The sequence below is a fragment of the Pleurodeles waltl genome, chromosome 1_1 (assembly GCF_031143425.1).
Source record: "Pleurodeles waltl isolate 20211129_DDA chromosome 1_1, aPleWal1.hap1.20221129, whole genome shotgun sequence".
NCBI lineage: Eukaryota > Metazoa > Chordata > Amphibia > Caudata > Salamandridae > Pleurodeles > Pleurodeles waltl.
This window is the reverse complement of record NC_090436.1, coordinates 851416903-851429225: the sequence shown is the minus strand read 5'-3', so window position 1 is coordinate 851429225 and position 12323 is coordinate 851416903. Positions and strand designations below refer to the sequence as shown.

At 42.4% G+C, this 12323-nt stretch overlaps 1 protein-coding gene across 1 annotated transcript in view; it reads left to right on the top strand.

Annotated features, from left to right (window-relative positions):
* The window catches only part of TRPM6 (transient receptor potential cation channel subfamily M member 6), a 1083502-nt gene that overhangs the window by 658111 nt on the left and 413068 nt on the right, over positions 1–12323 (top strand). The window contains exon 18 of the mRNA XM_069229129.1: positions 5446–5601. Coding sequence (XP_069085230.1) covers positions 5446–5601 — 156 coding nt within the window. The remainder of the gene's footprint in view (positions 1–5445; positions 5602–12323) is intronic.

Sequence of the window (12323 nt, the reverse complement as noted above, 5' to 3'; positions counted from 1 at the left end):
TTGGAACCTTATATTTTTTCAGTCTTTCATTATCCTGATGTTGCTACAAAGGGCTAGGTTAGGGAGGAATACATTCTCAAAGCCAATCGCAACCACCATAGTACGTTTTAAATCCAGAGTTTTTGCTTCTCCAGACCAAACACTCATAAAATATGACACTTGCTAGTATGGATGACATGTGATTTCTACACCTTGTACATCTCATTGTATTATGCAACAGTACCTATGGACAGATTTGAACACATATGATTCATTGTCCCAGTATAACATGTATGTGATGTAAAGTGCTCCCACACCCTAAACTGGTGAACACTGCTATACAAATTAAATGTATGTTAGAGGGGGCGATGGAGAGATGAGGGGCACTTCTGGAGAATGAAACTGATGGAATCACTGGAGAAGGAGGTCTTTGGGGAGGGTGCCAGAAAATATTGTTGCAACGGGTGCTGGACTGCACCAGGTGCCATCAGTGCTAAGGCTGGTTTTGGTACTGCCTAACACCCAATAAAACTAAGGAGCCATTATGTATGGTTAATTGGGTTGACCTCTGAAGCAGATCCTCACTAGTGAAAGTGAACATATTTCACCTTAAACATAATGAACAGATCTGTTAATTGTCTGGTTAAAAATATAGGGGGTGATTCTGAGCTTGGCGGGCGGCGGGAACCGCCAGAAGACCGTACCGCGGTCAAAAGACCGCGGCGGTCATTCTGGGTTTCCCACTGGGCTGGCGGGCGACTGCCAAAAGGCCGCCCGCCAGCCCAGCGGGAAACACCCTTCCACGAGGAAGCTGGCTCCGAATGGAGCCGGCAGAGTGGAAGGGGTGCGATGGGTGCAGTAGCACCCGTCGCGAATTTCAGTGTCTGCTAAGCAGACACTGAAATTCTAAGTGGGGCCCTCTTACGGGGGCCCTGCAGTGCCCATGCCATTGGCATGGGCACTGCAGGGGCCCCCAGGGGCCCCACGACACCCCATACCGCCATCCTGTTCCTGGCGGCCGAAACCGCCAGGAACAGGATGGCGGTATGGGGGTCGGAATCCCCATGGCGGCGCAGCAAGCTGCGCCGCCATGGAGGATTCCCCTGGGCAGCGGAAAGCCGGCGGGAGACCGCCGACTTTACGTTTCTGGCTGCGGCTGTACCGCCGCGGTCAGAATGCCCAAAGGAGCACCGCCAGCCTGTTGGCGGTGCTCCCGCGGACCACGGCCCTGGCGGTTTTTACCGCCAGGGTCAGAATGACCGCCATAGTGCCTACGTTTTCTTTAATATTGAGGTCTGCCTTCACACCCTAAGTGCTCTGTAAAAAGGGTCTGCCTTTGTCCATTCAGCTCAGTCCTTATTGCTGGCCTAATGCTGTCAGGGCACTAGTCTATCATTGTGACTGGTCATAGCAGCAATAACTCCATCCTTATTTGTCAGTAGTATCAAGAGTGCGGCATAAAAAATCACCCTTACAGTTTCAGCATTTTGGTCAGCTATAGAAAATCTGACCGCTTTTGCTGTAGGTTCGTTGTGCAGTTTAATTAGTACAAGCGAGAGTGGAGTTTATTGCAATACCTATAGAGGTGAGCCAAGCACAAATATGTATTTACTCTAGAGTTGGGATTTTACAGATCATTCCTATGGAGAGCCTTTCAGAACTGCGCATTATATAGGTGTGTTCCAGAAAGTGGGGGAGCAGAGAAAGACTGTTCTTTCAGTGTTGGGGTTAGTAGGCCAATTGTTCCCTGACTTTGTTTGCAGGACCCCTCGATGAAACTGGATTTACCATATTTGACCTGATGATGCTGATTCTGTTGTCAATAACAGGTGACAGGACAGCCAGGCCAACAAACCAAGTCACGGCTCAGATTATGGATACCACCATTGGGGATATAGGCTGCAGGCTAACACTGTATTCCTTTAAGTCCATGCAAGTGTTAAGCCTCAGTGAGAGGAATGTGAGCTAAAAAGACAATCTCAATGTGTGACAGCCTACATGGATAGGTGAAGGTGCAAGACTAGCGCTTGCAGTGTAACCTGAGAGCACTGGGAGGTGAGAAAGTGCTTGAGAGTGCCCCTTGCTTTCCTGGCCTGGGGCAGTAGAGGTATGAACATTGATTTGTTTCAGGAATGCCCTGGGCCCCTTACAGAAGGCACTAATTGACCCCCCCTCGGGCATTTATCATTTCTTGGGATGGGCATACGACGATGTCTTGGCTTTTCAGAGGGAATGCAGAAATGTGTTTCCAAGGGGCTTCTTTTGAGGAAGACCCTCAGTATAGTGTACTGTCTGATGTACTTTTTAAAGCTGCTAGTGCTTCTCACAATGTCATTGCATTGGTTGACTCTGGCCTGAAGAATGTGTCAGGGGTTTGAGGGACAGTGACTGGCCCAGTACTGCACCGTTAGTGTACATTGGTCCATTGTGTCAGATAAAGAGTGGCTTGTCTCACTATGTGACAAGGCTGCCTTGTGTATCCCATCCCTGTTAGGTCTTGATTTGGATCCAGTGATGACAGGACATCAAGAAGTTTTAGTCAATGCACCTATCCCTACCATTGATCAATAGACACAGGGAAATACTGTTTCTCCAGAGCTGTGTGAACTGAAAGGGCCGTGGTCTATAGGTTACAAGTCATGCCTATCCAGGGAAATGACCGTGAATATTAGCTTGCCTATGTGGGACAAAATACATCCATACATACATATAGTTTGGCTCTGCACCATCTACAATGAAGAGATAGTGATCTTACATTTAATTTCTGGAACCATCAGTAGTGCATAGAATTAGGGTGACCACCTGGCATTGATGCAAATTCTGGACAGGACTGTAAAAAATTCAGGACAAAGGGTCAAAATTCAGGACAAAAATTCAGGACAAAGTGTCAAAATTCAGGACAAAACTTCAAGAACAAACGTCAGTTTTACGGACACATGCAAGAGAGGCCATGCCTCACTATGTTGTCAGTGGATTTATTTACTCATTTCTTTAACATAGCACTATTTATTCACTGGGGTCTTTTTGTGATTGCCTCCTGGTATGCTACATTCAGGTGTCATATTACGTCCTTGTTCAGTACTAAATTAATGCCCTTCAGTACTGTGGCAAGGCCATCACCCATACCCAAATCTACCCAATCTTTCTTTAAGAGAAAGTACCAGCAAATTTTTTATTATGTTTCTGAACATTTTAAAACCCTTGGAAAACAGTTTGGGAAACATTATGGTAATTAACCTTATGCTAGTTTAAACAAATTGAACAAAAACATCTGGCGCCCATTCACTTTCAACCTAAAAAAATATCAAAGAGGCAGGGCAGATGGTGTGGGTGGCAGTCTCACACCTGTCAGGATGTGAGGTACCCACAACTTGTCTGTAGTCTTACAGCACTAGAGTGTAGGTCTGGGACTCTACATTTATCTCACATGAGTCTACTCTGCACTCTATGACACTGCACCACTCTGCATTACTGCACTCTCTGCCACTCTATTGTATGCCACTCTACTCCACTGCACTCTATGCTACTCTAACCCATGCCACTCTATGCCACTGCACTCTGCACCAATGCACTCTAAACAACTGTACTGTACACCACTGCCCTCTACTCTGCACCACTGTACTCTTCACCACTACTCTCTGTGCCACTCTGCTCCACTCTACATCACTGCACTGACACTCTACTCTGCAACATTGCACTCTCCGCCACTGTACTGTACACCAATCTACTATGTACTATTGCATTCTAGCCACTGCACTCTATGCCAATGCACTCTATGCCACTCTACTCTGCATCACTCCACTCTACGCGACTGCACTCTACAGCACTATACTCTACTCTGCACTGCACCACTCTACACTATGCCACTGCACTCTCTGCCACACAAGTCTTCTCTGCACTCTATGCCACTGCACCACTCTACACTACTGCACTCTCTGCCACTCTATTGCATGCCACTCTACTCCACTGCACTCTATACCACTCTACTCTGTCCCATGCCACTCCTTTCCACTGCTCTCTAAACAACTGCACTCTACGCCAATGCACTCTAAACAACTGCACTGTACCCTGCACTACAGGGCTCTCTGCCACTGCTCCTATGCCACTCCACACCACTATGCCACTAACTTTTAGCCATGAATAGCAGTCACTCTGGTGTATAACATGGCTAAAACACATTGGCAAAGCCAATAACTCCTGCGTGGACTAGACCTATTGGCTTTGCCAATGTTTGTTAGTACTATGAAGTACTGAGGCCCCTGAAAGAACTGTGAATGTGTAAGTCCTTATTTTAAACATGCATTTGATGCCTCGTCAGGGATAGTGAGCGCTATATAAATAGAATTACATCATATATAGGCTGCTACAAAATGTGCAAATACTTTTTGGTTAAATAAATAAAATGCTTCTCAAATACAGATTTAAATAATATACAATTTATACCTACTACTAACATTTTTTATAACACTCCATTAAAACCACACACTCCACAGATCACCTTGGAACACCATTGCAGTACCTCTCTAAAAGAAAATATCTTTGCCATCAGAAAGATTCAAGGGACTCCTTTTGGTTAAAGTGGATGCAGGTTTTCAAGCCCCTTCGCATTTGCAGATTTACCAGTTGCCCACATTTGCATTTCTTTAGGGGAAGGAGACACCCTGGCAAGAAGGTCTGTTTCTGTTCTGTCTGCCCCTCCCTCCTTCTGAGTACAGGAGACTCCCTGCCTTTCAGTCCAGCTGGGGAAACGAATCTGCCCGTAATTTCACCATGCCGTCCGTCGTCCTTTTGGTGAAAGGCTAAAATTACGTCCGTTAACCCTTCCATCACGGACAACGGACGGCAGGGCGAAATTACGGGCAGTCTGTGAAATTTACGGACGGGTGGTCACCCTACATAGAATACATCTACCAGTCTGCTGTTGGATGCCTCCACTTCTCGCTCCACCATTGATGCCCTTGATCTCTGGTTGGTCAAGGATGCCCAGCATCTTCTTCCACAGTTTCAGATATCTTTGGTGGTGGGGATCTAACAACTGGGATCTGAGTCTCTCGACAGTCACATACAGTTGAACCCTACACCTTACTCTTCAAGTTACTCTTCATGTTACTCTCGACAGTCACATACAGTTGAACCCTACACCTTACTCTTCAAGGTACAACATCAAAGAATCCTTTCTTCTTGCACCTTAGGTAAGAAGAGGCAGCAATAACGTCATCATGTATTACCTGACACACCATTGCGGGGTTTTTCAGTAGTGTTTTCGTCACCAACCCCCAACAGGAGACTGTGCTTATGACTCGCTGTGCGGTACGCCCTAGTCCATACATTTGTAATTTCTGTGCTTGCTGGTGAGGATAGGTGGATAGTTGTGCGATTTGTGCGCTCCTGTGCGTTTTTTATGTGTAACCTGGGAAACATCACTGTACTGCTGTTTGTTTAACAAATGTTTTTATGTTTTTAAAGGTGATTGTCTGTATTCTTCTTCCTCCCTCCATCCTGATGTTAGAATTTAAGAGCAAAGCCGAAATGTCTCATATACCCCAGTCACAGGACTTCCATCAATTCACGCGGCTTTATGTGGACTCGAGCCCCAGCAACACCAAAGATGAACTTTCTCTGGTTAGTAAGACAGGACATCTCACTTTCTGCTAAAGCCTGCAGTTTGTTCCAATTCTTAAAGTATTGAATATGCAACCGCATACATTTTCACAAGTGTTCGAATACTCATGTTAGTTGATGTCCTTTTTGATAAATGAATGACATAAAATTGGTTTACCGATTTATGTCAGTTCTTCACTCCCACTGAGCTCTAAATGTCATGGGAAGTACTAAAGGTGTATTAACATGTGCTATGGTAAATGAAAAGAGGCATGAATATCCTAAAAGGGACTAAAATAACTATCATTCGTAACTGTCCAGTCTGGAATAGGCATTTTCCATTAAACCCCTTCCAATAGTAAACCCTTTTTTACAACTTATTATTACTATTATTATGTTTAATCGATGCGAACTTGTTTAAGGGATTGCACTTGTCTGTGTAAGCAATTTAGATAAAGAAATAAACACCCAGTACTTTGTTTTCAAGACAACACCATCTTGCACTAAAATTATTTAAGAATGGTTTGAATAGACAGCAAGTCTACCTGACAGAAACAAAAGCAATCGTGAAACATCACTAGAACAGACGCCGTCTGCCGACTTAGTTGCAGATTTTTAAATACATAAACTAGGGGTTAAAAAAACGAAACACTGATTTATACTGAGTAAGGCCCACCACATCAAATATAAAGGAAACCATTTATTAATTAAATATTTACAGTTTTCTTTAGTAGTTGTTATCTATGGAATGCCAAACACTTCATATTGTTTCTGGACTACAAAGAAAGCTAGTGTCTTTAAACATATGAGGAAATATAGAGAGTTAGAGAATTATAGAAAGTTAAGAACGTGAATCAATTAGAGTAAGGTAGCTTCTGCATAGGTGACCAGTTGAATAAATGCTGTTGAAATCAACTGTTTTAATGTGGTTATTTTTTCTAATGCACCTTAACAAAAAAAACTTTGTTAAATTTAAGGCATGGCTTGCTCCTCTTTCACACCTATCATTCTTAGATCCCACCTAGCTCTGTCACTAACTTGCTAGAACTTACGGGGAGGTAGACTGTCTGTGTGAAAGGGACCGATGGGAGCGAACTCAAATGTACTCACCTTCTATACTGCTACTTCTTCCATTGTCCCAAATCAAATTTACCTTCAAACCTGATTAATGTTTAATACCTTGCAAAACACCAATGGGAGATTTTTACTTTGCTCTCTCACAATTTTTCTTTTCTTTTCTTTTTGGAAACCTGTCTCCATGAAGACTATGGTCCCCACACATTCTCCACTATTCCTAAAGGTCATTCTTTCCTTTTGGCGCTGGCAGTGCCCTGGCCATTAGAACACATTTACACTTTTCACTTTGTCCAAGTGATGGTTTACCTAATTTTTACCTTCTCCTAATTCTTCACTATATTTCATCTTAGTGTATTGTCTGCCTTATGACCCCCAAGTTTTTGTTAGACTAATTAGTTGATCTAGTTGTGATCTTTGTCATCAGGTGGTGCAAACCTTTGTCCTATGCAGGTTCAGTGTTCAGAATGACTTCCTGGGTTCTGTGCCAGCTTTTGGACTTACCCAGGTAGATTAGTGTCTTACTTATAATACAGATCTCATCTTAGGCCTAATGATTTCGCATTTTGGATGGGTTGAAGTTGCCTCCAGACTTTACATAGATTGTTGTCTGACCTTATCAGTGTACATCCTAGACAGAAATGGCATCTTTTGCATTTGCCTCTCAACCTAAAGTTTCCAGAGAGGAGAGTGAGCTTAATTCTAATCAGGCTCTTGAAACTTCTGCAAACTTTGGGGGGCCTCTTGTCTCAGTACTGTTCCAGAAAATCTTACCAAAAGGTTAATTCATGTCTTCACCAAACTTTGGATGTGCTTCCCCTACTAACTACTAGGACGAAGTAGTCAAAAAAGCTAATGCCTCTCAGTTCTATGGGATCTCGACCAACCTCAAAGAAGAAAACTGAAAAAAACCTCTCTCAATTCAATATGCTGAGGGAGTCCAACTGGCATTTATACCTCCTACGGGATTCTCACCTTCTAATATGAGATTAGGGTTGTGTTAGAGCTCACAGGTTCTCTTTTTCTCCACAGGCTCTAATAAGAAGGGGGTAGCTATTCTCTTGGCAAATATGTTCAAAGGGAAAGGCTTGAGGACCAACACTGAAATACCTGGGAGTCCACTAGGGGTCATCTTAGATAATCACCCTTTCACTTTGGGCTCCATCTATACTACTAATTATAACTAGGAGAGGTTTCTTAGAGAATCATTTTCACAGATATTGACATCAACAGATTCTAAAATCCTAGTGGAATGGGACCCGAATACAGTTATGGTCCCTCAACCTTGGACCAATATGCTCAATGGATAGGCCAAATGGGTTTCTTATTCAGGGGAGGTCTGGAGTGGATGAGAGACCTGGGTCTGGCAGATATTTGATGTGTCTGGAGTCCTACAAGTAGGGGCCACGCATTCTTCTCTGTGTTGCACTGGACCTGTTCCATACTTGACTATTTTACGGCCACATCTCCTGTGCTAGAGAAAACACCACACATAGACAATGGACTTTCAACTCTATCTGACCATTTGCTAATTATCATTAAACTGCAGGACCACCACACCGTACAACCTTTACTAATCACACATGGAGACCAAATGATAACCTTATGAAAAACAAGCTTACACTCACCACTATCCAGCAGAGAATCACTTATTACTCACAGGACAATCAGGGCTTTCTGATCCAGATCTCAGTCCTCCGGGCCACCCTCAGGGCACTCTTTAAGTGAGAATTGATTTCTTTATTAACTTAACATAACACGGACAGACAGGATAAAAAGTTGAAGCCCCAGAGTAAGTTGAAGAATTTGGAAGAAGATTATCTGGATCCTCAAAATATGGCGTGAATTCTCAGTGGATAGGCAGCAGCCCTTGAAATGCATAGAGCATAATACACTCTCCTGCACCAATTGTAATATAAAAGGGGGAATATAGCTGGCAAACTTTTAGTCTGTAAATTAAGGGCCTAGGTACAGAAAGGGATTATAAAACAAATCAACAAAAATATGGCAATTGTACACAAAAATGAAGAGATTGCCAAAATCGTCTGTCAGTTTTGTGCTGGATTATAAACTGATGAATGACTTGCAGCTGCTAATATAGAATCCTACACTGCTGTGCCAATTCAATTATATATGCCAAGCAGTCTACAATGCAAGAAAAGGACATTAAATTAAAGGAGGTCCATTCTGAGATCGCTAAACTATGCATTGTGAAGGCTAAAAGGCCCAGATTTTGTCTTGGCACCACTCCTGATACATCTATACAATTCATTTGCTTTTCTCTTGGACCCACTATGCATGAGACAGACAATTCTGTGATCCAGATAAGATCCAGTGCAGTGCACATCATATCGGCCCATGTCTCTCCCCAGGAGATTGCCATTGGAGGAGATTAATTCAAGCATTCCATCTATCACCTTGTTTTTTTAGCCCTAAGTATGTTGGGTATGCCTTGATTGCTTACTTTAGAGTTACACCATGTATAATGCCTTGGGATTCAAAATCTGCCCCATCACTGATCAAACGGATGCACAACCTTATAACGTCCTTCTCAACTTAGCCTGTGAGGATATACAAAATTGGTAAATGGTCGCATTGTCTTGGTTAGCTTGAGTTGCATCAGTCAAGATGACACTTCTGCCCAAAATATTCATGTATTGCAGACAGTAATGGTACAACAACACCTTGGTTTGATCAAAAAACTCCAGAAGCTCTCAAAGAGCTTCATCTGGAGAGGTAAGAAGGCCCGCATACAAAAGAAAGAAGCCTACCTCCTACTAATTGAGGGGGTACCTGGAATACCACACCTATTTCTCCATAGCTTCAAAACTCTGGTACCTTGTGGAGTGGCAATGGTCAGCCTCAGAAAAACTTTGGTGTTTTATAGCCAAACACATCACAAGTATTCACATTTAGAATGTCCCCTGGTTGACAAGCCTTGTAGCGTATAGTCCTCCATGTTCACTAGAACCACCTTCAAAGCATAGAATAGAATAGATTCCTCGAGAGCCCTCACACCTACAGCATCCCTGATGACCCTTAAAACTGCCAACCCAGAATTCTCCACAAGATAGTATGGAGTATATAGAGTAGCAGCCAGCCATAAGTAAACGTGTGAAACTTTTATGTTGTGGAGGTCCCCCAATCCTTTGAACAATTGAAGCTAGATTAAGGTTTCCAACCAAAAACGCTCATTCACTACTTGCAGATTAGACACCGGGTCGGACAACCCTCCATCAAGATTCATGCCAGTCAACTATTCAAACCCTTTAAAACATTAATCATTACAAAAGAAAACAGCAAGCATATGCTGTCAGATATTTATAAACTCCTTCAGAAGGTCTTTTGCCAGGGAAATCCTCAGTTCAAAGGATGTTCGGGTCGAATTGGAGCGTATCCTCACAAGTGAAGAATGAACCAATATCTTTTATAGAGCCCACATTTCTGTCACAAATAGCCACTGTAGTGAGGTACTGATAAAATCACACTACACTGGTACAACTGCCCTGAATTGGAGCGTTTCCTCACAAGTGAAGAATGAACCAATATCTTTTATAGAGCCCACATTTCTGTCACGATTAGCTGCAGTAATGAGGTACTGATAAAATCACACTACAGTGGTATTACTGCCCAGCACATATGCCTCGTTGCTGCCCCACAAAGGATCCGTCTGCTGAAGAGATTGCAGAGAGACAGGAACACTGACTCTTTTGTTACGGTGGTGACCCAAACTAAAATGGTGTTGGTAGGAGGTACTAGCCAGTATAAACACCATGATTTCTATTGACATCATGCATTTCCCAGCATACACACTTCTTGGCCTTCCTTAAAGGCAAACGTATCCACTACAATTAACAAGAGGCAAAGTAGTTACTCTGGTCTTTTGTGCAGCCAAACAAGCAATTACTGCTCTAGGGGGAAGGGAGGCAGCCACATAATATGGAGTATGGCTCAGTAGACTGTGGGAACTCCTGTGCATGGAGAAGTTGTTAGCGTGTCAGAGCCTTAATAAGTAAACTTATAAGGAGACGCGTCTAGGTCGACAAACCTTTGGACCACGTTTGGAGACTTCCCAGTACGAAGAATTTTCCCTCACAAATCATCAACCAACAATATCAATAAATAATCAATAATGACAATCACTAATCAATGAACAATCAATAGGAATCAAAATTTGAACACACAATGACCTTTCAGCCATGAATAACCACTCCAGTTTAATTTAGTGTTAGGATATTTATTTCCCTATGTGTTACAATCTAATATCATGTCTATTAGTCTCAATAGCAATAAACGCATCAGGAAACACTATTGACTAGCAAAACAGAGCACAACTTAATCAATGCATAGGCTATATTCAATCAATATTTATGCACATCATTAATATGAATCAACTTAGCAACGTCTCATTAGTACATGAATCAACAAAGCAAGATCTCAATCATTTGTCTATTTGCACAAGGTATTAGTGAACGCCTTAACTAACCTTGAATTAGCGTGTCAGAGCCTTAATAAGTAAACTTATAAGGAGACGCGTCTAGGTCGACAAACCTTTGGACCACGTTTGGAGACTTCCCAGTACGAAGAATTTTCCCTCACAAATCATCAACCAACAATATCAATAAATAATCAATAATGACAATCACTAATCAATGAACAATCAATAGGAATCAAAATTTGAACACACCATGACCTTTCAGCCATGAATAACCACTCCAGTTTAATTTAGTGTTAGGATATTTATTTCCCTATGTGTTACAATCTAATATCATGTCTATTAGTCTCAATAGCAATAAACGCATCAGGAAACACTATTGACTAGCAAAACAGAGCACAACTTAATCAATGCATAGGCTATATTCAATCAATATTTATGCACATCATTAATATGAATCAACTTAGCAACGTCTCATTAGTACATGAATCAACAAAGCAAGATCTCAATCATTTGTCTATTTGCACAAGGTATTAGTGAACGCCTTAACTAACCTTGAATTAGCATTAGCATGTTGGGCTTCATGCAAAACATTTAGTGAACACAAATTTGGAAAACATCTAAACTAAGGCCTCTATCAAAATAGCAGTTGGTACCTAGAAAGAAAAGGCAAACAGACAATCACAATTTGCATCAGATAGTTACCAATCCAACAGATCAGCAAGCAGCGTCAGTCTTCGTCCTCAGGACATCAGTCAATTCACCATCAGCAGAGACAGGACGGGGCAGAGTCTTTAGCATTAAGGCAAAGCCTCTTTCAAGACGCATAAGATAGCATAGCTAAGGAACGGATTACTTCCCTCAGATGGAGGAGAAGTTAACATCAGACAAGAATAGGGTAGAGGATGGTTTAAAGTGACAGGACAACTAACTATTCACTCAGCAGGCAATAGAAAATGTTAGTAGAAAGTTCCCCTTTTGCATTAGTTTCCTCATGTAAGTATCTCCCATCTAGCTCAAACCTCTCCCAAGCTGTTAGTGCAGTAGTTGTTTCAGGAACTGAAGCATTGTTAGTCCCACTCTTATCCATTAGCTTCATACCCACAATCACAACCACAATGAAAACACACACACAACGCCTAAACCAACACCCAAGTATTTACAACGCATACTCCCTCTATTCTCCTGCCTAATATTGTCCATGATCTGTGAAGAATCAGGAAGTGAAGAATGG